This window comes from Pleurodeles waltl, chromosome 6, assembly GCF_031143425.1.
Source record: "Pleurodeles waltl isolate 20211129_DDA chromosome 6, aPleWal1.hap1.20221129, whole genome shotgun sequence".
Classification (NCBI taxonomy): domain Eukaryota; kingdom Metazoa; phylum Chordata; class Amphibia; order Caudata; family Salamandridae; genus Pleurodeles; species Pleurodeles waltl.
Window position 1 is genome coordinate 1,714,896,574 of NC_090445.1, and position 26,814 is coordinate 1,714,923,387.

Consider the following 26,814-nt stretch of genomic DNA (forward strand, 5'->3'; position numbering starts at 1 on the left):
TGCACTTCAAACTGAAGTGGCCACTCCTCACTGTTGCCAATCAATGGCAGCAGTGACGCTCTGGCCCCACCCTGCCCTCACACTCCATTGCTGGCAGAAAGCGTAAAAAATAAAATAGTAATAAAATCATTTTATTGCCATTTTATTTTTGATGCTTTTAGCACAGCAGTGTGTGTGTGGGGGGGGGGGGTGATGTTCCTCCACTCCCATGGCGGAACCACCTGTGTATTTCTCTTCCGCAACTTCAGCACTGAAGTCCCACCTGTGTTGTACAGTGACTCTCCTCAACACTCTCCGTGACTTGAGAGTAGTCCAACACTCTCGGCAATGAGTCTGCCTTTATCCCTCAGGGTAGTCACACACTGCCAGGACCAGCCTTGACCCCCTCAGAGTATTTACACTCACCCAGGACCAGCTTTGAGTTTCTCAGGACAGTCACACACACACGCAGGACCAGCCTTGATTTTCGCAGGGTATTCACACATTCCTCGGACAAGCCTTGAGTCCTTCAAGGTAGTCGCACACTCCCACGAGAAGCGTTGAGGCCTTCAGGATAGTCACACACTGCCAGGACCAACTTTGAGCCCTTCAGGGCAGTCACACACTCCCAGACCAGCTTTGAATCTTTCAGGGTAGTCACACACTCGTAGACCAGCCTTGAGTCTTTCAGGGTAGTCACACACTGCCAGGACCAGCCCTGAGTCCTTTAGAGTATTCACACACTCCCAGGAGCAGTCTTGAATCCTGAGGACAGTCAAACACTCCAAGGAGTAGCCTTGAGTCCTTGCTGACAGTCACACACTCCCAGGAGCAGCCTTAAGACCCTCAGGGAAGTCACACACTCCCAGGAGTAGCCTTGAGTCCTTCAAGGCAGTCATACACTCCCAGGACCAGCCTAGACACCCTCAGGGTAGTCACAGTCTCAGGAGCAGCCTTGAGTCCCTCAGGGTAGTCACACATTCCCAGGAGCAGCCTTGAGTCCTTGCTGACATCCACACACTCCCAGGAGCAGCCTTGAGTCCCTCAGGGTAGTCACACTCCCAGGACCAGCCTTGTGTCCTTCAGGGCAGTCAAACACTTGCAGGCCCAGGCTTGAGACCCTCAGGGTAGTCACACACTCCCAGGAGCAGCCTTGTGTCTTTCAGGACAGTCCAACACTCCCAGAACCAGCCTTGAGACCCTCAGGGTAGTCACACACTCCCAGGAGCAGCCTTGAGTCCTTCAGGGCAGTCATACACTCCCAGGACCAGCTTTGAGTCCCTCAGGGTAGTCACACACTCCCAGAAGCAGCCTTGAGTCCCTCAGGATAGTCACACATTCCCAGGAGCAGCCTTGTGTCCTTCAAGGCAGTCACATACTCCCAGGACCAGCTGTGAGTCCCTCAGGGTAGTCACACTCCCAGGAGTAGCATTGAGTCCTTGCTGACAGTCACACACTCCCAGGAGCAGCCGTCAGTCCTTCAGGATAGTCACACACTCCCAGGAGCAGCCTTGTGTCCTTCAAGGCAGTCACACACTCCCAGGACCAGCTGTGAGTCCCTCAGGGTAGTCACACTCCCAGGAGTAGCATTGAGTCCTTGCTGACAGTCACACACTCCCAGGAGCAGCCTTGAGTCCTTCAGGATAGTCACACACTCCCAGGAGCTGCCTTGAGTCTTTCAAGGTAGTCATACACTCCCAACACCAGCCGTGAGTCCTTTAGGGTAGTCATACACTCCCAGGAGTAGCATTGAGTCCTTGCTGACAGTCACACACTCCCAGGAGCAGCCTTGAGTCCTTCAGGATAGTCACGCACTCCCAGGAGCTGCCTTGAGTCTTTCAAGGTAGTCATACACTCCCAAGACCAGCCGTGAGTCCTTTAGGGTAGTCATACACTCCCAGGATCAGCCATGAGCCCTTTAGGGTAGTCATATACTCCAAGGACCAGCCGTGAGTACTTTAGGGTAGTCATACACTCCCAGGACCAGCCGTGAGTCCCTCAGGGTAGTCACACACCCCCAGGAGCAGCCTTGAGACCTTCAGGGCAGTCATACACTCCCAGGAGCAGCCTTGAGTCCCTCAGGGCAGTCATACACTCCCAGAAGCAGCATGAGTCCTTCAGGGCAGTCATACACTCCCAGGACCAGCCTTGAGCCGCTCAACGTAGTCACACACTCCCAGGAGCAGCCTTGAGTCCCTCAGGGTAGTCACACACTCCCAGGGGCAGCCTTGAGTCCCTCAGGGTAGTCATACACTCCCAGGAGCAGCCGTGAGCCGCTCAGGGTAGTCACACGCTTTTATTTGGTTATTAGAAAAAATCTATATCTCTATTGTTTTCATATTCGCCATCTAAAAACTGGTTTGTGGTTTTATACAATATGCCAATCAATTTGGACTATGCCAACACATTTGTCATGACATTTAAATAATATGTCGCTTAAGTCAGGGCTTCAGCTTTCAGATACACCGCCCACATGAAAATAACAGTTTTAGAAACATTTCAAGGCGATGGTGATAAAGGTAGAAAAAAGGAAAAGTTGCAATGGAAAGAAAAAGGAGTGAAGGAAAACATCAATAAAAATTATATAATTTTTATTCAGCTCATGACCAATATAGACTTATACATTTTTCAAATAACCTAATAAAGGAACAATTGTTAAAAGTGAACATTTATCTCATGCTCCAAAACTCTTGAGAACCCACAAGCCTCCGACAGAATATGGAGACGAGAATAGGTGAGGTTAGTGTGGACGTGTCTCTACTGAGACAGAATCTACGATAGCAGTTGAGAGAATCACAACAGCAGAATCCAGAATCACAAGGCCTCACAAGGAATACGCTCAACGTGGTTGACTTACTTCTGGAGATAACATGATGTCTGGGGATGTGAGTGGATGATGGTGAGGCCTGTTCACGTCGCAATAACCTCAGTCTTATTGGATTCCCTGAAAGCTTGGAGGTTGGTGCCTTCCCTAGAATCCTACAAAGATGGTTGGCACCGTTGGTGCTATTCTTCAGCAGATGCTTCACATGAGGGAAGTGTGGAAAGTGACATGGTTTCATAAGTGACATGCCTCAGGCATCGGATTTCCAACACATTCATAATTCCACATATAGACTGTATTACGTCCTATGATGGCAGGCACTCCACCACACAACCCCTCATTAGGGGTACCTCCTGGGATGTGAATGTCCTACTGAGCGAAGTCAAGTGCGGGGCGGTACATAAGGTGAGTAAGGACTAGGGGGCTGACATTTTAATGCTGCAAGAAACATACCTGAACAGTGACTTTTGTTGGTGCTTTAAGAGATATAGCTTTTCTACCTTTTCATATGCGGGGTTTGATCAGGGATCTGGGAAGGGCACTGTCATGGTTCATAAATTACTCCCAATAACTGGAACTCACACACAGAAGGACAGGTATGGACAAATATCTCGGTGTCTGGCTGCAGGATCTCCTGCCTTATCGTTTGCATCTAAATTCCTTAAAGCCAAAGGCCACCTCCTTCAATGCAGCTTTTCAGTCCTTACACTGCAAATTACAAAGCCCAACTCTGGCATCTCTTCTTGAAGTGATAAAACCAAAATTATTCCAACAATTAGCTTTTCAGGGCAAGTTTGGATCCTTTCTCAGTTCTGCACAGAGTAAGGCATGTCACATTCTTTTTCGACTACCGCAAAATGCATCTCCGGCCTATTTGCGGCTGCAAGATCATCTGCTTAACCTACTTTGAGTTCAACACGGGACCTTACTTAAGTACGTCACTATTAAGCCTGTCCGATCAGGCGACATTGCATTTCCAGATATGGAAAGAAATTCAAACCACCATTCCAAAAAAAAAACAAGTAGCTGGACGCTGGCTATTGATCTGGCCTTGAACCACCTAGGGGCAAATGAAGTATGGGAATCAACACTGCCACATGATCTTTTTAAAACATCTCTAAACAAACAAATAAAGAAGATCTCATGGAATGGGGATAAGAGAGATGTTGGCAAACGAAGCAATGTGTTGGTGGTCATTAACTCCTATAAACACCCCCGCCCGCAGTCGTACTTCACTGTTTCACTGAGATTATTTTTTAAATCGAGTTGCTCCACCTGTGCTTTGGCCTGTGTCAAACTCCTGATTGTCTCCTAAAAGAGTGACTGAAAGCTCTTTGTTCTAAGTGCAGACTCTGTCATCAATACACAGAAAGTCTGACTCATATTGTGTCAGACTGGCCCAAGCTTTTGACTGAATGTAAGATTTTGCTGCACAACTATTTTAATCAGAACAGCATCAGAACATGCCACCAGGCACTGCACTTTTGTCGAAAGGGTGAAAGCGCGTAAGTTAAGCGCCAGGCATAATGTATGCAAAGGGGGTATTCCCCTGTTAGGGGGGCCCATAAAATGGCGCAAAGAAATGTAAGAGATTTCCTTGCGCCATTTTCTTCGGCACTTTTAACGCCTACTCAGAGCAGATATTACAAGGGGGCTTCCATTGGTTTCAATGGGCCTCTGGGAGCTTTGCAGGATTAGCGTAAGACTTTTTGATGCTAATCCTGCAAAACGCTAGACTGGTGTCAAAAAATCTGACGCCAGTACCCCTGACTACCGCCATGATGTGCCGTATATTAAATACGGCGCACACATGGTGGTTTCAGGGAGGTACTAGGGGGGCTTTTTTCTTAAATATGCCTGAGGTATTATGGAAGTGGCAATATAGGACACGATGAGCAACAACGCAGAAACAAGGGAGTTTGAGGAGATAGGATGAGCGGAAGTTGCAGCCAGAGACTGTTGAATATCATCTTTGCATTTTGTAGCACATTTTGCACAAATTAGGAAAGTGGACGGGTTACTGTCAGACAGAAATCCGACAGCAGCTGCAGCCATATGAGGAGTGACTTTGAGTTTCCCATATATGAGTTGAGGGGTGTTCCAATAAACATGGAATGATATGGGGGGACAGGGGTGTCAGGAAAGAGGCCCCTGAGGTCACCTCCTGCGCAGCGCCGAATAGAGCTGTGTCCAGACCGTGGTCTCTGATGCTATACTCTAACAGTATATCGGTTTATTTTGTTTTTTGGTAATGATATCTCTACAACGGAAACCCTAGTAAAGAAATGGGTTTTTAAAAAAGCTGAAAATTTAGGTTGAGAAACTACCCAGAACTCATCTGGCCTTTCCAATGAGAGAAGCTGAGCATTGTTAAAGGAAGGGTCAGAACCTTGAGGTATTTATTTGCCTCACAACCAATGCAGCAATCCTCCACTTTCTTTTGATGTTTCTCACTTTGTGTTTGTATGCCTCAGTACCTCTTTCAGCCTATGAATCCCTTAATCAGTGCCTGGATAATAAAACTTACATGAACCAAACTGCAAAACCATGGGGCATATTTATACTCTGTTTGCGCCGAATGTGCGTCAAAATTTTTTACACACAATCGGCGCAAACCCTGCCCCATATTTATACTTTGACGTCCGACCCCGCGGGCGTCAAAATTCCACCATGTGCGTCATTTTTGGGAAGGGGGAACCAGCCTTGCGTTAATTATATGCAAGGTAGGCGTTCCCTTCCAAAAAATGACTTGAAGGCCTGTGCCCCATATATATACTCTGACGTCATTTTGACGCACAGGAGGGGGTGGGCCTTAAAAAACGACGCACAGCCTGATGGGCGCCGTTTTTTAACGCCTGGGTCAGGGCAGGCGTTAAGGGACCTGTAGGCTCGGAAGGAGCCCAGAGGTGCCCTCCCCTGCCCCCAGGGACACCCCCTGCCACCCTTGCCCACCCCAGGAGGACAACCAAGGATGGAGGGACCCATCCCAGGGAAGTAAAGGTAAGTTCGGGTAAGTATTTTTTTCACATTTGTTTTGTGGCATAGGGGGGCCTGATTTGGGCCCCCCTACATGCCACTATGCCCAATGAACATGCCCAGGGGACTTAAGTCCCCTGGGCATGGCCATTGGGCAAGGGGGCATGACTCCTGTCTTTGCTAAGACAGCAGTCATGTCAATGGAGGTTGGGCGTTGAATTTTGCCTCAGACCTGACTTGCCCCATTTTTTGACGCACAACCCCCATTTTCCCATACGCCGGCGCTGCCTGGTGTGAGTAATTGTTTTTGACGTACACCAGTCCGCAGCGCCGGCTAACGTCATTCCATAAATAAGGCGCCCGCATGACGCGTTGGAATGGCATTAGCCGGCGGTAAAATTTTTTGACGCACAACTGCGTTGGCGCAGTTGTGCGGCAAAAAGTATAAATATGGGCCCATGTGTTACGGGTAAGTAACTAATGTGTCCTCTGTATGCTTGCGTTCTCTGATCTGGTGGGTGTTTCATGATGTCTGTAGTGGGTGCATTGACGCAAGATGAGCGCACTTGTCACTGTTTTGTCTCCTTGCAGCTGACCGTGCTCGCAGTGCATGTGGCGATGCTGTACCTTGGGCAGCACCAGGTCCAGAACGGAAGAATAAGCAGTGGCCGTCTTGTCTCATTCATACTATACCAGATGGAGGCCGGAGACCACATAAGGGTAAGTGCCCTGGCACCCTCGCTGACCATCTCTACTAAATGTAGGTATTTCTGCTTCAGATGGTGATGTATTCTACTGAAATACTGTCCCCGTACTTCTCATCGAGACCCAGCTGAGCTACATACCGTAGTATACAAAAGAATCCTTGAATTAATCTCAGAGACTAGTAATTACTCAGGCTGTATTCCAACATTATTTTGCACACCATGGTCCCTCAGTTTGGACCCAGCCATGTGTAAATCAGCCTTGACCCAATTGGAACAGCCCAGCCAAAACTGCCAGGTCTTCCCTGAACTGGAACGCAAGCAACCCAAGACCTGTTTGATCCTTGCTGTGGGCACATCGGGCATAGCTCGGCTCCAGTGACAGTGTGCGCAGAGCCCTCAGCTGGGCATACCCATCACACTTAGGGCAACACTCTAAAGTACACAAAAACATGATGGATGGAATGCTTGAATGAACCTCAGGCACTGGTAGTTATTCCACGGCTACCACCCAGTCCATTGTTATTTTGCTCACCATCCCACTTTAGTTTAGACCCAGCCATATGCAAATTAGCCTTGACTGAATAGGAATAGTCCAGCCTGAACTGCCAGGCCAGATCCTCCCTAAACTGGAACACAAACAACCCAGGACAGTTTTCACTATAATTAGGGGTCATCAGTTGGGTACAATTTGGTCCTAGTGTCACAGAGTGCACAGGACTCTTGTCTGGGCAAACCTATCCCATTAACACAGACCAATTTCACCCTTGTTATGGGCTCATCAGCTGGGTATTGCTTGGCTCGATTGACACACTGTGCACAGGACCCACACCTGGGCACACCCATCTAACCTAGGGCGTCACACTGGAATATTAAAAGTGATGGATGGAATGCTTGAAATAATCTGAGCCACTGGTAATTCCTCAGGGCCCCATCCCAGTCCACCATTATTTTGCACATTGTGCCACCTCAGTTTGGACCCAGCTATATGCAAATCAGTCTTGACCCTGCTCCAATAGGAACAGTCATGTCTGAACCAACCTGCAGATTGTCACAACCTGTCACAACCTGCCAACAGATGATCTGATCCCGTGAAGGCCCAGAATCTACTTAAGAAAGACACTAGTGCAGCCTGAAACCCCAGAAACGGAACTCAATTAGCTGCTAAACCCACCATGTAATTCATATGTTTACCCCCAAATATCCTGAAAGTAGTGCATTCTGTGATGTACACATTATCTACCATAGGTCCCATATTAATGATTCCACTAAATCAGTCTCTGGCATCAGCCTTGACCAGAGAGACAAAAGGTGATTCCTGCCTCTAGGAGAAGCTTAGGTACAAAGATCTGGTTACCTTGTGCCTGGATCCATGGGGCAGGTGGTGTTTCATATTTCAACAAGAACAGGGAGCGGAGGGGTCTGTGTGCACTCAGTGCATAGGACTGAGACACAGACAGTGCAGTGGCTTAAGTTTGTGTAATACATGGGCTTCATAACAGATAGTCCAGGGGTCTGTGGGAGCATCAAAGCTTGGTCCATGTGGTAGACGGTCAGAGTCTGGGTACACAGTGCTTGGAAGCCATGTGTAAACAGCTCAGACCTCCATGGGTGCACAATCCATGGGATCTATGACAGATACTCCAGGGGTCTGTGGGTGCATATCATTTTGGTGCATGTGGTATACAGTCAGAGTCTGGGTACACAGTGCTTGGAAGCCATGTGTGAACCTCCATGGGTGCACAATACATGGGCTTCATGACAGATAGTCCAGGGGTCTGTGGGAGCATAAAAGCTTGGTGCATGTGGTAGACGGTCAGAGTCTGGGTACACAGTGCTTGGAAGCCATGTGTAAACCTCCAGGGGTGCACAATACATGGGCTCCATGACAGATACTCCAGGGGTCTGAGATGGGTATATTTTGGTGCATGTGGTATACAGTCAGAGTCTGGGTACACAGTGCTTGGAAGCCATGTGTAAACCTCCATGGGTGCACAATACATGGGCTCCATGACAGACAGTCCAGGGGTCTGAGATGGGTATAATGTTGGTGTAACTGGTAGACAGTCAGGGTCTGCTGTGTAAAGGGCGCAGACCTCCATGGGTGCACAATCCATGGGATCTGTGCAGTGGCTTATGTGTGCACAGTACCTGGACCCCGTGTGCACACAGTGCAGGGTTCTGTGGGGGCGCAGTGTGTATGTATCTGGTATTTATATGGTGTGAACCTACCCGAAGGACAGCAGAGCTCTGTACGTTGTCAAAGGCAAACACACAGTCAATGTGTGATAGGAGAGGCAGCTGGGATCTGAACTCCTAATGCAAACAAGTGTTTCTATACAGGGGGCTGAAGCAGGGGTCGCAGGCTAAAACTGAAAGAAAAGAGCCTCCAAAGGCACAGAGGAACGAAAAGTACAAAAATGTAAACTTTCAGAGCCGAGCAAGCTGCCTGAGAATGTCTCGCCCATGGTGTCAGACATGAGAGCGAGGCTGTGACACTAGAGCTGGGACATCCTTCTATCATCATTAGTGACGATTAGCAAGAAAGGGGCAGCGCCTACCACAGCGACCTTAAGGGAAATCATTGAAAGATTCCAGGGTGAATTCACCTCCATCCGGAAAAGCAATAACATTATTCTCCCCTTCCCCTCCCTGCAGACCATGGTGCACATGTACGGGCAGATGATTCTGTCGGTAGGAGCAGCTGAGAAGGTATTCCAGTACATGGACCGCACTCCTGGGGTGTCCATAGAGGGTCCCCTGAAGCCCGACACCCTCCAGGGCCACATCCAGTTCAAGAACGTGATGTTTTCCTACCCCTCTCGGAAGGACGTACTCAAGGTGAGTGAAAGTGGTAGGAACATGTCTGTCCCTTTCAAAGTGTTCCAGGTAGGAGGGCCAAGCGCTGCTACAGCCATCCCACAGAGGACGAGTTCAGGAAACTCTGGTTCAGAGGGTTACATGTTATGTTATGTTATGTTATGTTATGTTATGTTACGGTATGTTATGTTATGTTATGTTACGGTATGTTATGTTATCTTATGTTACGGTATGTTATGTTATGTTATGTTATGTTATGTTATGTTATGTTATGTTATGTTATGTTATGTTACGGTATGTTAATTCAATGTATAGAGCGCATGGCTCTCCCAGCAACGGGGCTTCCCAGCGCTAACCACCGGACTAGAGTACCACACCAAGCCAGCAGCAAAAGGGAATAGAACCTCCTAGCAGATGAAAAGCCAGGTTTTGAGCATTTTCCTGAAATCAAAATGATTCTGGATGTTTCTTAGCTCAGGAGGCAAACTGTTCCAGAGGGCTGTATCCAAAACTCGGACGGGCGGCCGCTGACACGTTTTTGTGGAACCGGGGAGTAACTGCCAGGTTTAGCTCGGCCGAGTGTAGTGCCCTGGTTGGGAGATAAGGTCGCATAAGATCAGACATGATGGGAGCATCTTGAGCATTCATGATCCCAAGAGCCGCGCTAAAAGCTTTGAAATGAATTCGCCTCTCCAACAGTCGCCAATGGAGCTTGCGAAGAAGCCTCGAGGCGGTGTAAACTTCAGGGAGGCATAACAAGAATCCGGCTGCCCTGTTCTGGACCAACTGCAGCCTCTTTAGGACAGATTTCTTGCAGCCTAGACAGAGGATGTTACCATAATCTGAAAGGGGCCTTTACCTTCCTCTCCGGCCCATTCATCCCTTTGCCCTCAGCCCACTGTGTCGGGGACCTGACCGCATCACTTGCATTACCTCCAGCAGCTGTAAGACCGCCTACCACCCCCTGTGCTCCAGACTGTAGCACCTGGTGGCTCAACCTCCAAAAACTAGTTTGATAATCACAGACCAATCTAACCTGCCTCAGAAATCCAGAAACTAGGCTCACACAGCCCTCCGTGTACCCCATTGCTCCAGTGTCCCCGCCTCTAAACTCACGCATTGAGACTACGCTACAGCAATGAGAGCAGCCAGAATATCCTTTCATCTGGAAAAAATATATAAACACTTGAAGCTTTCATAAAGAGCTAGTCTAGAGGAACTGAGAGAATTAAAGTCTTATTCTTTTTTTAAAAGATATCAATGCCCGGATGAATTAATGAGATATTAGGCCTCAGTAGAAGTGCCATAGTAACCCTGCCAGGGCAATAATGGCAGTTATTGCCTGATCGGGCTTACACAGGTCCAGTATTATTTCCCCCAGACACTTCATCTACTTAAGGCTTGTGAAATGTCTCACTCTGGGAAATATGAGGCATTAGAGCAGAAATCAAGGCTGCTATTCCAGAGTCCCCTAGTTATTGTCTTCGGTTCTAACTTTGCGTCTAACATTTCGGATGGGTCTGGTTACTCGCCTGGTGGTGGCTGCTTGACAGACTACAGACCTTTTGGTCTCTGTCTTTTGGCTACCAGCACCCTTGAGAACTGGAGCAGGGCCCATTCCTTTTTGGATTTACTGAATCTTGCAGGACTTTTCACTGGAATTATAGCAACAGCTGAGTTTCAAACCTACCTAGTTGTTTGATCTTGGATCTGCCATTGAGACATATGGAAAGGCCTGGTTGGAAGTAGGGTGCAGGGTAACCCTTGTCTGGCACCCCTGTGTCACTGACTGATCCTGGAGTGAGCCCCACAATACTTCTGACAACTTCTAAACCTGCTGGGACCCCCCAAACACTGATCCATTGGATAACAGCTGCTGCTGGGATGAATGTTACTTTAAGACTAGCACCTGGTGTGTTAACACCATAAATATTGTTCGGATCACATCTCGCTTCCAGAAGACACTTCTTTACGGAATCACAGTTGTAACTAATCATGTAATTTACACATTTACCACCTGCCTATAATCATGTGAAGATACAGCTCTGGATGAACGGTCAGACTGAGTTTAAGTGTCTAACACCCCTTGATAGGGTGAGCTCTGGTGTTTCTGCTTCATCGCTAGCGTGTGTGAAGAGCTGGATTACTCATTGAATCAGAGGATGGTTAAGTCTTGTAGGTAGCACTGGCCAGAAGTTTTAGCTTCAGAGTTTGTCACCTTTTTCGTTATCATATTCTTCCAGCGGGAATACCCCGAATGTTAATGGCAGCCAGGGTCTCTCAAAGTCTTATACCCATGTCTCTGGACACCCCTCTGAGGCCGTCAATGGTTCTCAAGATCCTCAAGATCCTCCACGACGGCACCATGAAAGCTGTAGCCGAGCAGCTGTGGCCTTCTTTGCAAGCTCTTTTTAAAGTTGTTTTAAGCTAAAAGCTGCTAAACCTCAGTGTCTTGCTCATTGACGTAACACCCTTTCCAGAGTATCCGTGGTACCTTGTCCTGGTGCTCTAGAGGTCAACAATATGACTAATGGCCTAATTTATATTTCCGCAGATGGGATAATCTGTTCCAAACATGACGGATATCCTGCCGCCCTATTACAAGTGCCACAGATTATAATGCACTTGTAATACAGCGGACAAGATATCCATCACGTTTGTATTGGAGTATCCCATCCGCGAAGTATAAATCAGGCCCTAAGTCATAGCGTTTGACGTTGCTGGAAAGTTGGTGCTGGTCTCAGAGCTCATAAGGTCACATAGAAGCGTTTTATTGTTCAGGATTATTTCAATCCAAGAAGCCCACATAGGTCAGTCCACGGCCAGCTGCACAGCTAGGCCTCTCACACCGGCTGGAGATCTCCAAAGCCTAGCGTGTCCGTGAGGCAGTACAGCGGCCCTGACAGCTGACACATGGACACCACCTCCTGTCCCTGTGATCACCTGCAGAGCAGGAGACCTGATTCACACAAAAAAGCCACTGAGTGATTTTATACCAATTTTTAATTTACCTCATTTTGTTAATTACTTTTCAACCTACTCCTAGACACACACAAGTTTGACGGGATGCCCTCACGCACAATCCGGTTTGATGGAGCTCGGTGAAATGCATGAGGTCAAGGTTGCACTTACTGCTAGCTCCTACCTGTAATCAACAGACTAAACTCCAATGTGTTAACCCAGTCTGGGTATTTAGTATGTAAGGTACCACTTGCTACTATAAATTAGGTGTGGAGACGAGGGGATTTTTTCCCAGGCTCCAGTAAACCATCAACATGTTTCTGCCTGATGGCTCAACGAGTCCATGCCATTCATCAGCACGGACATCGGATCCCCTGAGAGCATATACCCAGAGTACATGCTAAATACTGAGGGTCTAACACTTGTCATCACTCAGTGCTCCTCGGTCCCTTACGTTCCTGAAAAACATTAATGACGTGTTTCCAAAAGGTAAATTTGGCTGATAATTCTGGACCTGGGGTCCTTCAATCGCATTTGCATGCGGCGTAAGTGTGACACAGCAGTTGTGTATCACACATATAATAAATGTCCTGTTGTGAGAATCAGCTCACCCGCTTACCATCATTAGGGGTCATTTGGGCCCCATGGAAGAAGGGCTGAGGAACCCCTGAACTCCCACTCTACAAGGAAGAGAAGAGGATTGTCAGCCCTGCTAGTTTGAAGTCTAAGAGGCAGAACTACAAGTCACTAGTGCCACCTTGCACCACATAGCGTGGTGTTTTTTACGCTAAGGTGGTGCAAGAAGGCAATTTTTGCAACGCCATATTTACAAATGTACATATTTTATTGCCTGTGCCAGGCATAATGTATGCAGAGGGGGGGGGGGTGTTCTGGCGTTAGGGGGGCTCACAAAAATGGCGCAGTGAAATCTACAAGATTTCACTGCGTCACTTTTTCGCATCATTTTTAATGGCTGCTCAGAGCGTTAAAATGACGCACCCATAGAAAATGATGGGCTTCCTGTGCTTTGCTGCATTGGTGTCAAAAATTTTTACGCTAGTGTAACGAAACGCCACAATAACGTAAAAAATGTTGATGCTCTTGTCCTAACATCCGCCATAGTGCATCAGATTGTAAATACAGCACAACCGTGGTGTCGTTAGGTGGGTGGGGGGTCGCTAGATGAGTGGCTCATCAGGACTGATGTACCTCTTTCTTGTGAATATGTCCCAAAGAATACACTGCACAAAGTACCGCTGCCCACACCAGGGAACCTTCCACCTACCTGTGCTGGCTCCTCCCGATGACTGTGGGAGTCAGTGTTACTCTCCAATACTCTGAAGGTCCCACACCTGCCAGCAGGGAGAGCTGGAGACTCCACCCTCTTCACACAGGTCAGGAGGGCTGCTCTCCCTGAAGTTTACTTTGCATTATTCTCATCTGTATCCTCAGCTCTAGTTTATAACAACTACGTGAGATCACCATCATATAACTGCTAAAAAAGGCAATTACAGTACCAGGGGAATTAAGTATTTGTTATGTATTAAAACCCTTCTTGACATGTGTGATACAATCTGTTTGATTACCTGCTGTTGTCATGGAAAGCACTGAATCCTAGTTGTGATAAGGTTGAGTAGTGAAGCCGCAGACGTTCTTCTGTCTCCGACCTGCAAGGATGCAGTTTCACTTGTGCATAACAGCCTGGACCACCTCCTGCTGTCTCGAAGAAAGGGTAAATGGGTACACCTGACATTCACAAGTTTCTAATTCTTTACTGCGTATTTCGGAAATGTTTATAGTTTTATCGTGTAATTGCCCAGTTAACAGGTAGAATGGTGCTTTTATGCTAATTTAAAGTCTGACTGTTCAATAGCAGCCTTGATTGTTGAACTTCTCATTAACAGAGTTAATATCATTCTGAAATTTAAAAGTTCAACCAAGTCCTAAAAGGACAACAGAATCATAGGAGGGAACAGCTCTTACTGTGAAACTGTTCCATACGGTAAACAGCTCTCGTGCGAATCACAAGCAGAGCCGAATGGTTCAATCAAATACTGAATCCAAACCGTCCAATCTCAAGGGGGCGAGTTACCCTGGTGGGTATTCAGTGGACCCCTTCTAACTGATCAACAGCTCGCATTACTAAGGGAAATCACGTAACACCACAGGTCAGCAAAGGCGTTATTTCGGCATTACACACATGGGTTAGTTGTTATCCTTTGTGTGTAACACAGTTTTATTAGTACAACTGTGTGTCTGTGCCAGTGTAGACGTCATTTCAGTAACACGTGTCGTCCGTAAATCACAGCGGGCTACCACGCGATGCTTCAGTTACATTAAAATCGCCTGCCTCATGTCCATTAAAGCGACTGGATCACAAAGGTTTGCTGCTCTACACATTGGGCTGTGGTTGTAAAAGGTTTGGGAAGCACTGAAATAGATGACTCATTGTTGAACGAAGCCACAAAACTAAGTACAAAACATTAATTTCCTACTTAACATATGGTCGAGAGGAACCAACCCCTCCCAAAGTTGTGTCAGATCAATAGATTCTGACTTTTATTTTTAATATTTTTAAGACAATTAATTGTTCAGCGTTGGAAAACTGCGTAATAAATACGTGTTACCCTGTTGCAATGTGAACCACCAGCAGCGCATCACCACGTATCTATGATCTATTGAAGAGGTCTTCAACCTGGGGGGTGGACCCCCCCCTAGTGTGGGCACAAGTGATACTGGGGGGGGGGCGCCAGACTCTGGGCATAAGAAGCATTATACAGATAACAGGCCTTTGTTTTAAGCAGAAGCATGTTATTGCACTTTAAAAAAAGGTAACAGCACTTAACTGCAATGTTTAAATAAGTCTAGACGTATTTAATTATTTGCAGCTTTATAAAATAATTTTGAAAATATCTGAGGGGGGACCCAATGATTTTTATTTTTCCATTGGGGTTAAAAAGTTTGGAGACCACTGATCCATTGGAACATAAAGGAAAATCATCTTTAACAACTTGTCAGACCAGGCCATGGCCACTTTCTCATTTCTGTGTTCAGGTAAGAGATACGAATGAAGAATTAAACATGTTTTGTTACTGTATTTTCTGGATCTGGACCCAAACTCAAGCGTCAACAATTTGGCGCCCACCGATCAATCAGACTTCTAGTTACAATCATTCAGTCTTAGCCGTGTTTAATTTTTGGTTTCTTTTTACCATCTAGAAGCAAATAAAAGTTAAGATTGCATTCCTATTGGAACTTGGAGTTCGATGGCATATGTTGCTGCAGATACACATGTTGAGCACAGTCCGCTGCCTGGTGTTGGGCTCGGAGTATTACAAGTTGTTTTTCTTCGAAGAAGTCTTTTTTTGGTCACGGGACCGAAGGACTCCTCCCTCTTCGGCTCCATTGCGCATGGGCGTCGACTCCATCTTAGATTGTTTTTTTCCGCTGTCGGGTTCGGACGTGTTCCTTTTCGCTCCGTGTTTCGGTTCGGAAAGTTAGTCAGAATCTCGGAAGAAAGCGTCGGTATTGTTCCGTTCGGTATCGGGATAGTTAGGTACATCGACACCGATCATCGGAAGACTTTGGGGTAGCTTCGATCCCCCATCGGGGCCTGGTCGGCCCGACCGCGTGTGACGCCGAAGCCGATGGAACGGACCCCGTTCCGTTTCTGCCCAAAATGTCACAGTAAGTATCCTTATACAGATCAGCACTTGGTCTGTAACTTGTGCTTGTCCCCCGAGCACAAGGAGGATACCTGTGAGGCCTGTTTAGCCTTCCGGTCCAGAAAAACACTCCGGGACCGAAGAGCCAGGCGTCTACAAATGGCGTCCACGCCGACAAAACAACGTTTCGACGACGAAGAGGAAACATTCTCGGTTCCGGACTCAGAATCCGGAGACTCCGACGTCGAACAACAACAAAAAACAGTGAGTAAGACGTCGAAAATAAAGACCATCGAAAAAACAAAAGCCCAGGGGACGCCACTGCCAACAGGCCATGGCTCGACCCATAAAACCGGTGACCCGTCGAAGGCGCCGAAAAAGGGCACGCCCATAGCGAAGACACCCGACTCCGGTCGAGGGACCGCCATGGAGCAACCTCGGAGCCGAGATAGCGGCTCCGAGAAGCAAAAACAAGATGCCGGCACCGAAAAACATCGGCACCGAGACACACTGCCGAAAGCCACAAAAATTCAGTCGGTACCGAAGCCGAAAAAAGATTCTCTCTCGGCGCCGAAAAGTTCCACACCTCCTTCCTACACAGAGGAACAAGGAATAAGTGGCCAGATGCACAGATTTGGACAAGAGCTCCAAAGTGTAGAATCAGACTACACACAAAAGAGACTGTACATCCAACAAGACACAGGGAAGATATCAACCCTTCCCCCAATAATGAGAAAAAGAAGGATCGGATTTCTCAAGGATGACGCACAACCACAAGCCAAAGTGGTTAAAAAAGTCACGCCTCCGCCCTCTCCACCACAACAGGCATCGCCGGCACAAACTCCGCCACAAATGCACTCACCAGCGCAAACTACTATAAGTCAAGATAATCAGGATCAAGACGCTTGGGACTTATACGAGACCCCAGTGCCGGACAATGATCCCGATTCATACCCCACAAAGCCGTCACCGCCAGAGGACAGTACCTCATACTCGCAACTGGTGGCTAGGGCAGCAGAATTCCACAATGTCCAACTGCATTCCGATCCTATAGAGGATGATTTTTTATTTAACACCCTCTCGGCTACACATAGCCAATATCAATGTCTCCCAATGCTACCAGGGATGTTACGGCACGCAAAACAAATTTTTGAAGAGCCCGTAAAATCAAGAGCCATCACCCCAAGGGTGGATAAGAAATATAAACCACCACCCACAGACCCAGTGTTTATTACTTCACAGTTACCACCTGACTCCGTAGTAGTAGGGGCAGCTCGCAAAAGAGCAAATTCCCATACATCTGGCGACGCCCCACCTCCGGACAAAGAAAGCCGAAAATTTGATGCGGCAGGAAAAAGAGTCGCATCACAGGCAGCCAACCAATGGCGCATCGCAAATTCTCAAGCGCTGCTAGCCCGATATGACCGCGCACACTGGGATGAGATGCAACTTCTCATAGACCATCTTCCCCAGGAATACCAAAAAAGGGCGCAGCAAATAGTTGAAGAGGGACAAACGATCTCGAACAATCAAATCCGCTCTTCAATGGACGCAGCCGATACTGCAGCAAGAACAGTCAACACTGCTGTCACCATAAGGAGACACGCATGGCTCCGCACTTCAGGGTTCAAACCTGAAATCCAGCAGGCTGTCCTTAATATGCCCTTCAACGAAAAACAACTTTTTGGCCCTGAAGCGGACACAGCCATTGAAAAACTTAAAAAGGACACAGACACGGCCAAAGCCATGGGCGCACTCTACTCCCCGCAGAGCAGAGGCTCTTTTAGAAAAACTCCATTTAGAGGGGGGTTTCGTGGCCAACCCACAGACACCACCAGCCAACAAACAAGAACCACACCCTATCAGGGTTCATTCCAAAGGGGAGGTTTCAGGGGATATAGAGGGGGTCAATTCCCAAGGAGTAGGGGAAAATTCCAAACTCCAAAAACACCTCCACTTAAACAGTGACTTTCAAGTCACACAACCCCTTCACTCAACACCCGTGGGGGGAAGACTAAGCCAATTCTACCAATCTTGGCAGCAGATTACAACAGACAATTGGGTATTAGCAATAATCCAACATGGCTATTGCATAGAATTCCACAAATTCCCACCAAACATCCCTCCAAAAACACGCAAAATGTCACTACAACATTTAGAACTTTTAGGACTAGAAGTTCAAGCACTACTGCAAAAGGATGCAATAGAATTAGTACCAGTACAACAAAAAAACACAGGAGTTTACTCCCTGTACTTTCTAATTCCAAAAAAAGACAAAACATCAAGACCAATATTAGATCTCAGGACACTAAATACCTACATCATATCGGACCACTTTCACATGGTCACACTACAAGACATCATTCCACTGCTCAAACAGCCAGATTACATGACCACATTAGACCTAAAAGATGCGTACTTTCATATACCGATACATCCTTCTCACAGAAAGTACCTAAGGTTCGTATTCAAAGGAATACATTACCAATTCAAGGTGTTGCCATTCGGAATAACAACTGCACCAAGAGTATTCACAAAATGTCTAGCAGTAGTAGCAGCACATATCAGGAGACAACAAATACATGTGTTTCCTTACCTAGACAATTGGCTAATCAAGACCAACACAGTAAGAAAGTGCACAAACAACACCACATATGTCACACAAACCCTTCACAAACTGGGTTTCTCCATCAACTATACAAAGTCACACCTCGAACCGTGTCAGACACAACAATATCTAGGGGCAACCATCAACACATCAAAAGGAATTGCCACTCCAAGTCCACAAAGAGTTCAAGCATTCCACAAGGTAATAAGTGCTATGTTTCAAAACCAAAAGATACAAGCAAAATTTGTGCTAAAACTTCTAGGCATGATGTCATCATGCATAGCCATTGTCCCAAACGCAAGACTACACATGCGACCCTTACAACAGTGCCTAGCATCACAATGGTCACAAGCACAGGGTCAACTTCTAGATCTGGTGTTGGTAGACCGCCAAACATACCTCTCGCTTCTATGGTGGAACAGCAACAATTTAAACAAAGGGCGGACATTTCAGGACCCAGTGCCTCAATACGTTATAACAACAGATGCTTCCATGACAGGGTGGGGAGCACACCTCAATCACCACAGCATTCAAGGACAATGGGACGTACACCAAACAAAATTTCATATAAATTACCTAGAACTGTTAGCAGTATTTCTAGCGTTAAAAGCCTTTCAACCCATAATAACACACAAATACATTCTTGTCAAAACAGACAACATGACAACAATGTATTATTTAAACAAACAAGGAGGAACACACTCAACACAATTGTGTCTCCTAACACAAAAAATATGGCAGTGGGCGATTCACAACCACATTCGCCTAATAGCACAATTTATTCCAGGGATCCAAAACCAACTAGCAGACAACCTTTCGCGAGATCACCACCAAGTCCACGAATGGGAAATTCACCCCCAAGTTCTGAACAATTACTTTCAAATTTGGGGAACACCCCAGATAGATTTGTTCGCAACAAAAGAAAACGCAAAATGCCAAAACTTCGCATCCAGGTACCCACACCGCGAATCACAAGGCAATGCTCTATGGATGAGTTGGTCAGGGATATTTGCATACGCTTTTCCCCCTCTCCCTCTCCTTCCATATCTAGTAAACAAATTGAGTCAAAACCAACTCAAACTCATACTGATAGCACCCACATGGGCAAGACAACCTTGGTATACAACTCTACTAGACCTTTCACTAGTACCGCATGTCAAACTACCCAACAGACCAGATCTGTTAACACAACACAAACAACAGATCAGGCATCCAAACCCAGCATCATTGAATCTAGCAATTTGGCTCCTGAAATCCTAGAATTCGGACACTTAGACCTCACACAAGAATGTATGGAGGTCATAAAACAAGCTAGAAAAGCTTCCACTAGACACTGCTATGCATCTAAGTGGAAAAGATTTGTTTGCTACTGCCATACCAATCAAATCCAACCATTGCATGCCTCTACAAAGGACATAGTGGGATGCTTACTACATTTGCAAAAAGCAAACCTCGCTTTTTCATCTATAAAAATACACCTCGCAGCAATATCTGCTTACCTACAAACTACTCATTCATCGTCTCTATTTAGAATACCAGTTATTAAAGCATTCATGGAAGGGCTAAAAAGAATTATACCACCAAGAACACCACCAGTTCCTTCATGGAACCTTAACATCGTCTTAACAAGACTCATGGGTCCACCTTTTGAACCCATGCATTCCTGTGAAATGCAATATTTAACGTGGAAAGTCGCATTTCTCATTGCAATCACATCCCTCAGAAGAGTAAGTGAAATACAGGCATTTACCATACAAGAACCATTTATTCAAATACACAAAAATAAAATAGTTCTAAGAACAAATCCAAAATTTCTACCAAAAGTAATCTCACCATTCCATTTAAATCAAACAGTAGAATTACCAGTGTTCTTCCCACAGCCAGATTCCGTGGCTGAAAGGGCACTGCATACATTAGACATCAAAAGAGCACTAATGTACTACATTGACAGAACAAAGTTAATCAGGAAAACAAAACAACTGTTCATAGCTTTTCAAAAACCACACATAGGAAATCCAATCTCTAAACAAGGCATTGCTAGATGGATAGTCAGATGTATTCAAACATGCTATCTTAAAGCCAAAAGAGAATTGCCTATTACACCAAAGGCACACTCAACCAGAAAGAAAGGTGCTACAATGGCCTTTCTAGGAAACATTTCTATGAGCGAAATATGTAAGGCTGCAACCTGGTCTACACCTCATACATTTACTAAACACTACTGTGTAGATGTACTAAATGCACAACAAGCTACAGTGGGCCAAGCTGTACTAAGAACATTATTCCAAACTACTTCAACTCCTACAGGCTAAACCACCGCTTTTAGGGGAGGTAACTGCTTTATAGTCTATGCAAAACATGTGTATCTGCAGCAACATATGCCATCGAACTGAAAATGTCACTTACCCAGTGTACATCTGTTCGTGGCATGAGTCGCTGCAGATTCACATGTGCCCTCCCGCCTCCCCGGGAAGCCTGTAGCCGTTTAGAAGTAAATCTTAAATCTTAAACATTTGTACATTTGTAAATAATTATTATAAACTTTTTATGTACATACGTATTCACTCCATTGCATGGGCACTATTTATAGCAAACAACTCCAGCCTCACCCTCTGCGGGGAAAACAATCTAAGATGGAGTCGACGCCCATGCGCAATGGAGCCGAAGAGGGAGGAGTCCTTTGGTCCCGTGACCAAAAAAAGACTTCTTCGAAGAAAAACAACTTGTAATACTCCGAGCCCAACACCAGGCTGCGGACTGTGCTCAACATGTGAATCTGCAGCGACTAATGCCACGAACAGATGTACACTGGGTAAGTGACATTTTCATTATCACATTGGAACCCTGGGACACCAGTGGTAAGCGAGAGCACCCATACATGGTTTTGCTACGTCACTGATTGTCCTGGAACTTTAAATAAAGACCTCAACACTTGGTTCCACACAGGGACTTTCAGGATTGTTTGATTTTGTGGCACAAGGCCTGACGGAATTACCTGCTCAACTGCATGGGTTTTTGGTAGTGCACTATGGGAATGTTGATGGATGTCTTGTTACTCTCATGTTACTTTTAAGACTAAAGTGGTCTTTGCCAACAATGCCATTAAATATGAGTATTTTGTCAGGTGTTGAAGAATACATGAAAACCACCAACAGTCCATGAAATGTCATCTCTGCAGAGCTAAGTTTAGAGGTTGCTGCTGTCTTTCATCAGAGCTGACTTCTGCTAAGTGTTGGTTGAATGCCCTCTGCATATGAGCAAACAGGAAGTTGTACTGTTTACTGACAGAGGATGTTAGAGCTGTGCTCTGGTGCTGGACGTACACAATGTTCACACGTCTTCCAGTGAGGGACTGTGGTCCTCTCTTGAAAGGCTGTAAGAGAATAATAGTGGCAGCATTAACTGCAGTCAGTAGGGTAAGGCTGTGTGTGTGTGTGTGTGTGTGTGTGTGTGTCCGCATCTGTGTGAAGAGGTACCCCTTTGGAGCAATGGCCTATCAGCCCCCTTTGTCTAAAATCTGTGGTCTCCTAAAACTAGACTTCCTTACTTTCCTGATGTCTGGATCCTACACAAAGGTTGACTGCACGCATCATTGGGCGTGTACCTGTGCGTGTTTGGGTGGGTGGGTGTGCCTGTGTGTATGTATAACTGCATCTGTCTATATGTGGATTGTGTACGTGTGTGTGTGTGAGCGCGCGTACACGTGCATGCAGGGATGGGTGACTGCAGTTTATTGGACTCCACATGCCTTTATCTCACAAGATGGTGGTCTGTACTGGGCTGACAAGCCGGTGCATCGCAATCAGTGGAACCTGCACGTACACAACTTCTGCCCCGCTCCCTGTACCAGGTAACTCTGAAGGGTTGAGAAATGTAGCCGACCAGATGCCTTTGTGCGTAGCTGAAGCTCACGTGCTAGAATAAACTTCACACTTTGTCTTTTCATATCCATGGTCGCCTTGTGAAGTGGCCTCCCGTCTGGAGTCATTCCACCACCTCCTGGGCGACCAGAAGATCGCAACAGGTCTCCCCATCAGAGGACAATAAGTCTGAGTCCCTTCAGCCAGCATTTTGTTGTAGATGGGCCCTTGGTCCAGGAAGACAGAGAGGCGCCTTTCTGGCAGCTGTGGAAAGAGGGCCTCAAACAGAGCTGGAGGGCCCTTGCCAGGGAGAAGTCTCCTACTCCATGATGACCGCTAAAGTCCACATTCTGTGAAGGATCTGTGTAGGACAGCTTTGCAGGACACAGGCTCCTCCAGAGCCACAGGGTCGCATGAGCCAGTTGTCCAAGAGACCGATACTCTGGTCCATTTCCTCAGAGAAGGGCCAGCTGGCGGAATCCCTTTCCCACTGGGTACGCATGGGTTGCCACTAAGGAACCACCCACTTCTGGTTTCGGTGTTTACCTGTTTTTAAAGTGTCGAATATTCTTATTGGAAATAGGAACAGCCTGGACACTCAAAGTTTTATTTTAAAGGAGTCAACCGCAAACATTGAGTATTTGGTGTGGCAAGACTGTGGGCCCCAGGACTGTCTACAAACCTCTGACTACCTGTAGCTCCAAAAAGGCGTCACATTATGACTTTAGAATGACTTAGAAAGTGTGTGTGGGGGGGGGGAGGGTGGAATATTGGATAGGTAAAACTTCTAAGTACTTCTGGAAGTGCCCATTTCTGTAAATGTGTGACACTCTGGTAAACGCAAGCCCAACCCGCAGCTCTGTTAAAGCACTGAAACTACTCATATGTAGAACTCACGTTTTTAGCGTAGGAGGGATCCAGTTCTGTCCTTATTGCTATTGACTGATTCTGTCATCTCTCCTTGTCAGGATGTCTCTTTTGAGCTGAAGCCTGGTAAAATCACAGCCCTGGTGGGACCTTCGGGTGGAGGAAAGACCACATGCGTGTCTCTACTGCAGCGATTCTACGAACCACAGGCGGGGGAGATCCTGCTGGACGGACGACCGATTGATCAGTACGACCACAAGTACCTCCATTCAAAGGTAACACGTTGGATGTATCTTGTGTAGGAAGACATTGTCTTAGGTGGCTTACTGTCTTAAAGAGGGAGAAACCTCAACTGAACCATCCCAGCCTGTGCCTGTAAAGGAACCAGAAATGGGCCGGCCAGGATATGTCTTTCTAGGAATCAAGGACCAGATTTATGAGTTTTTGGCACAAGGCAGCAAGTCACCCTTGTGCACTGCCCTGCTTCAGAGGGAAAGAGCAGGGATGTGCCATATCTATGACATGTGGTGCATTACTGTGCTGCCCCCTGCACTGGTGCCGTTTCAGCAGCTTAGCGCCAACACAAGCCCCTTTGCACCATGGTTCGAGGGTGTCAGCATTGCGTGCAGGATTGTTCTGTGCAGGAAGGAACACCTCCCTGCACAAACATCCCCTAAGGCATTTTCTTCTTTCTATGTGTGCTGCAGAATGAAGCACACATAGAAAGAGGAAAAAACGTGGAGAAATAAGGATATTTATCCTTGTTGCGCCTCCTCTGGTGAGGTGTAAGGTTTGGCGCATCTTCAGGTATACAAGGTCTTGTAAATCTGGGGACGCATCAAAATCCAAGGGAGTTGGATGGGAACACCATGCAGCGCCCTCGTAACTCCTACTCAGGGCAGAGTAGCGCAACACAGCGACTTATGCTGCATCTGAGCGCCTTGCACCTTGCGTGGCACTAACGTGACACTAGGGTGTCTTAAATATGGGCCCAAGTCTTTATGGGGTCAGTCTGTGCTTGTAGGGAACCTGACCTGGACTGGTAAAGCCTTACTACTGCATGACGACCACACATAGGGCCAGATGTAGCAAGCCGTTTGCATGTCGCAAACTGCAAAAATCGCAGTTTGCGTCATGCAAACGGCCTCACGCGATGCACATTCACAAATTGCGAGTCGGTACCGACTCGCAATTTGTGAATGCGACTCGCAAATAGGAAGGGGTGTTCCCTTCCTATTTGCGACTCGCTTTGCAATTGATAATTGCTTTGTGACCGCGAATGCGGTCGCAAAGCAACTCGTAGTTACCACCAGTGTCACACTAGTGGTAACTCATTCGCAAAAGGGAAGGGGTCCCCATGGGACCCCTTCCCCTTTGTGAATGTCGACAGTAATATTTTTTCAGAGCAGACAGTGGTCCTATGGACCACTGCCTGCTCTGAAAAAAACGAAACCAAACGGTTTCGGTATTTTTTTCATTTTGCAACTCGTTTTCCTTTAAGGAAAACGGGCTGCAAAATGAAAAACCAAAAAAACTGCTTTATTTCCAAAGCAGTCACAGACATGGAGGTCTCCTGACTACAGCAGGCCACCATTCCTGTGAGTGCAGGGACTCGCTGTGGGGTCGCAAAATGCGACCCACCTCATGAATATTGATGAGGTGGGTCTTTGCGACCCCATAGTGAGTCGCAGACGGTGTCTGAGACACCGTTCTGCATCCGAGATTGCGACTCGGAAATTGCGAGTCACAATCTCGGATTTTCCTACATGTGGCCCATAGAGCTAATATGCCACGGTTACCATTAGAACCACCTTCTCTCTAACTACTGGGAACATTAAAACCGCCCAGACGGCTAGAAATTTGGTGACCACCCTCTATCACTACTACAGACTGAGGCCCCCATAACAGTCATGAACTCTACGGTGAAGTGGACAGCGCTCTGTACACACATTTAAAGGACAAGGAATGGGATTTCTGCTGATGCAAACAGCTCGCCGAACATCTAGAAGTAAACTCTGCAAAATCCATTTAAAATATATGCACATGCTATATTACATGCTGTGAGTCTACGGAAAATGGGTTTACAAAGACTCTACATGCTTGCGATGCGGGGACCTAGACTTCCTACACTGCCCCTCCTAGTTCAGTACTGAAGGGAGGTGTGGGACATGCGATCTACTATAGTGAGTGAAGAACTGCCATTGGACCCCAATATTGCACTTCTGGGGTGGGTGGCACCTATTGCAGAGGAGACCAGTAAAGTGGCAGCCCTGGCGCTACATATAGCTAAACCCCAGGGGCGTATTACGAATGCGGTGCATCTTTCCTTGTTTGCGCCAGGCGCTCGGCGCAAACCAGGTGTGTGCGCACATTAGAACGGATGCACTGCCCCCAGGGCAGTGCATTCAAGTGAAATACAGAGCGGCTGTTTAATAGCTACTCCATGTTTTACAATGGAGGTGGCAACGTGTCTGCACTTTTAAGGGGGATTAGAGAACCCCTTGGAGGCGGGTGCAGTGAGTTACTGTACCCGTCTGCAAGGAAATGTCTCGGCGGGTCCATGGTACCCCCATCCCCCTTAGAGAGGGCTGCATCACCTGCGCCCTGGCAGTGCACCACCTTTTAGGTCCCCTCATGACAGCTTCCTTGCCTCTGCGCCCGCATCTGTAATATGGCACGAGTGCAGAGGCAAAGAGATTCCCTCATTTGCAAGGGGCCACACCCCCATTCAAATGGGGGGACACCCTCTGGTGATAGCGCTGGTGCTGTGTGTGCGCCAGGGCTACCAGTATTACAGAAGGGGCCCCACAAACACCTACGGCCCCTTCTGTAGTACTAAAGTGCCCTGGAGGTGCTCAAAGCGGACATAAACGCCCATTGCACCCCCAGGGGCACATTGTGTAATATGGCCCCAGGTCTTCAAGTGCCGGGAGGGAGGCAGAGCCCCCACTATATGGAGCTGGAAATCGGACCTGCCCTATTATAACACACAGTAGTATGCTGAGCGAGAGCCCCCCGCACCGCCAGACCGAGACATATGGGGCTCTCTCCGGCATTACCTTTTAGAAACACCCACCATCCCCCGGGGAGCTCTTGGGAAGCTGCTTCACCTGTATCCCATAAGGCCTCCACTGATGGAACCCACCTGGACTGTGCCATAGTGACTAGAATCAGAGTACCAACAGGTAACTGCAGCCCAATGTAGCCGTGAGCTGCTCAGTATCTATGTGTTATGTCACATGTCCTCTAATACCCTGTTCTGTATCACTTTAAGTTGTGATAGTGACCGCATCATACTGCTATTTACTGGACGCTCTCACCCGCTGGTACTCTTTGAATACTCTCAATAAAACACCATGTAAAAAAGACAAAAAGAAACAGGCCAAGGATTCGCCCTATAAGAGAACAGGACTTACCCAACCTTTGCTTTTCAAAGGAACCTCATATAGTTTAGGTCAGCCTGTTCCTGCAAAGGAACCTGAAATAACCTGTCCCAGAATATGTGAATCTGTGCCTGGTCAATTAACCTGTCCCAGAATATGTGAATCTG

General features: G+C 47.0%; 1 protein-coding gene across 1 annotated transcript in view; it reads left to right on the forward strand.

Moving 5' to 3' along the window:
* Window positions 1–26,814, forward strand: part of TAP2 (transporter 2, ATP binding cassette subfamily B member) — a 130,903-nt gene that overhangs the window by 79,479 nt on the left and 24,610 nt on the right. The window contains exons 7-9 of the mRNA XM_069241929.1: window positions 6,371–6,499; window positions 9,142–9,324; window positions 23,366–23,539. Of these exons, the coding sequence (XP_069098030.1) occupies window positions 6,371–6,499; window positions 9,142–9,324; window positions 23,366–23,539 (486 nt within the window). The remainder of the gene's footprint in view (window positions 1–6,370; window positions 6,500–9,141; window positions 9,325–23,365; window positions 23,540–26,814) is intronic.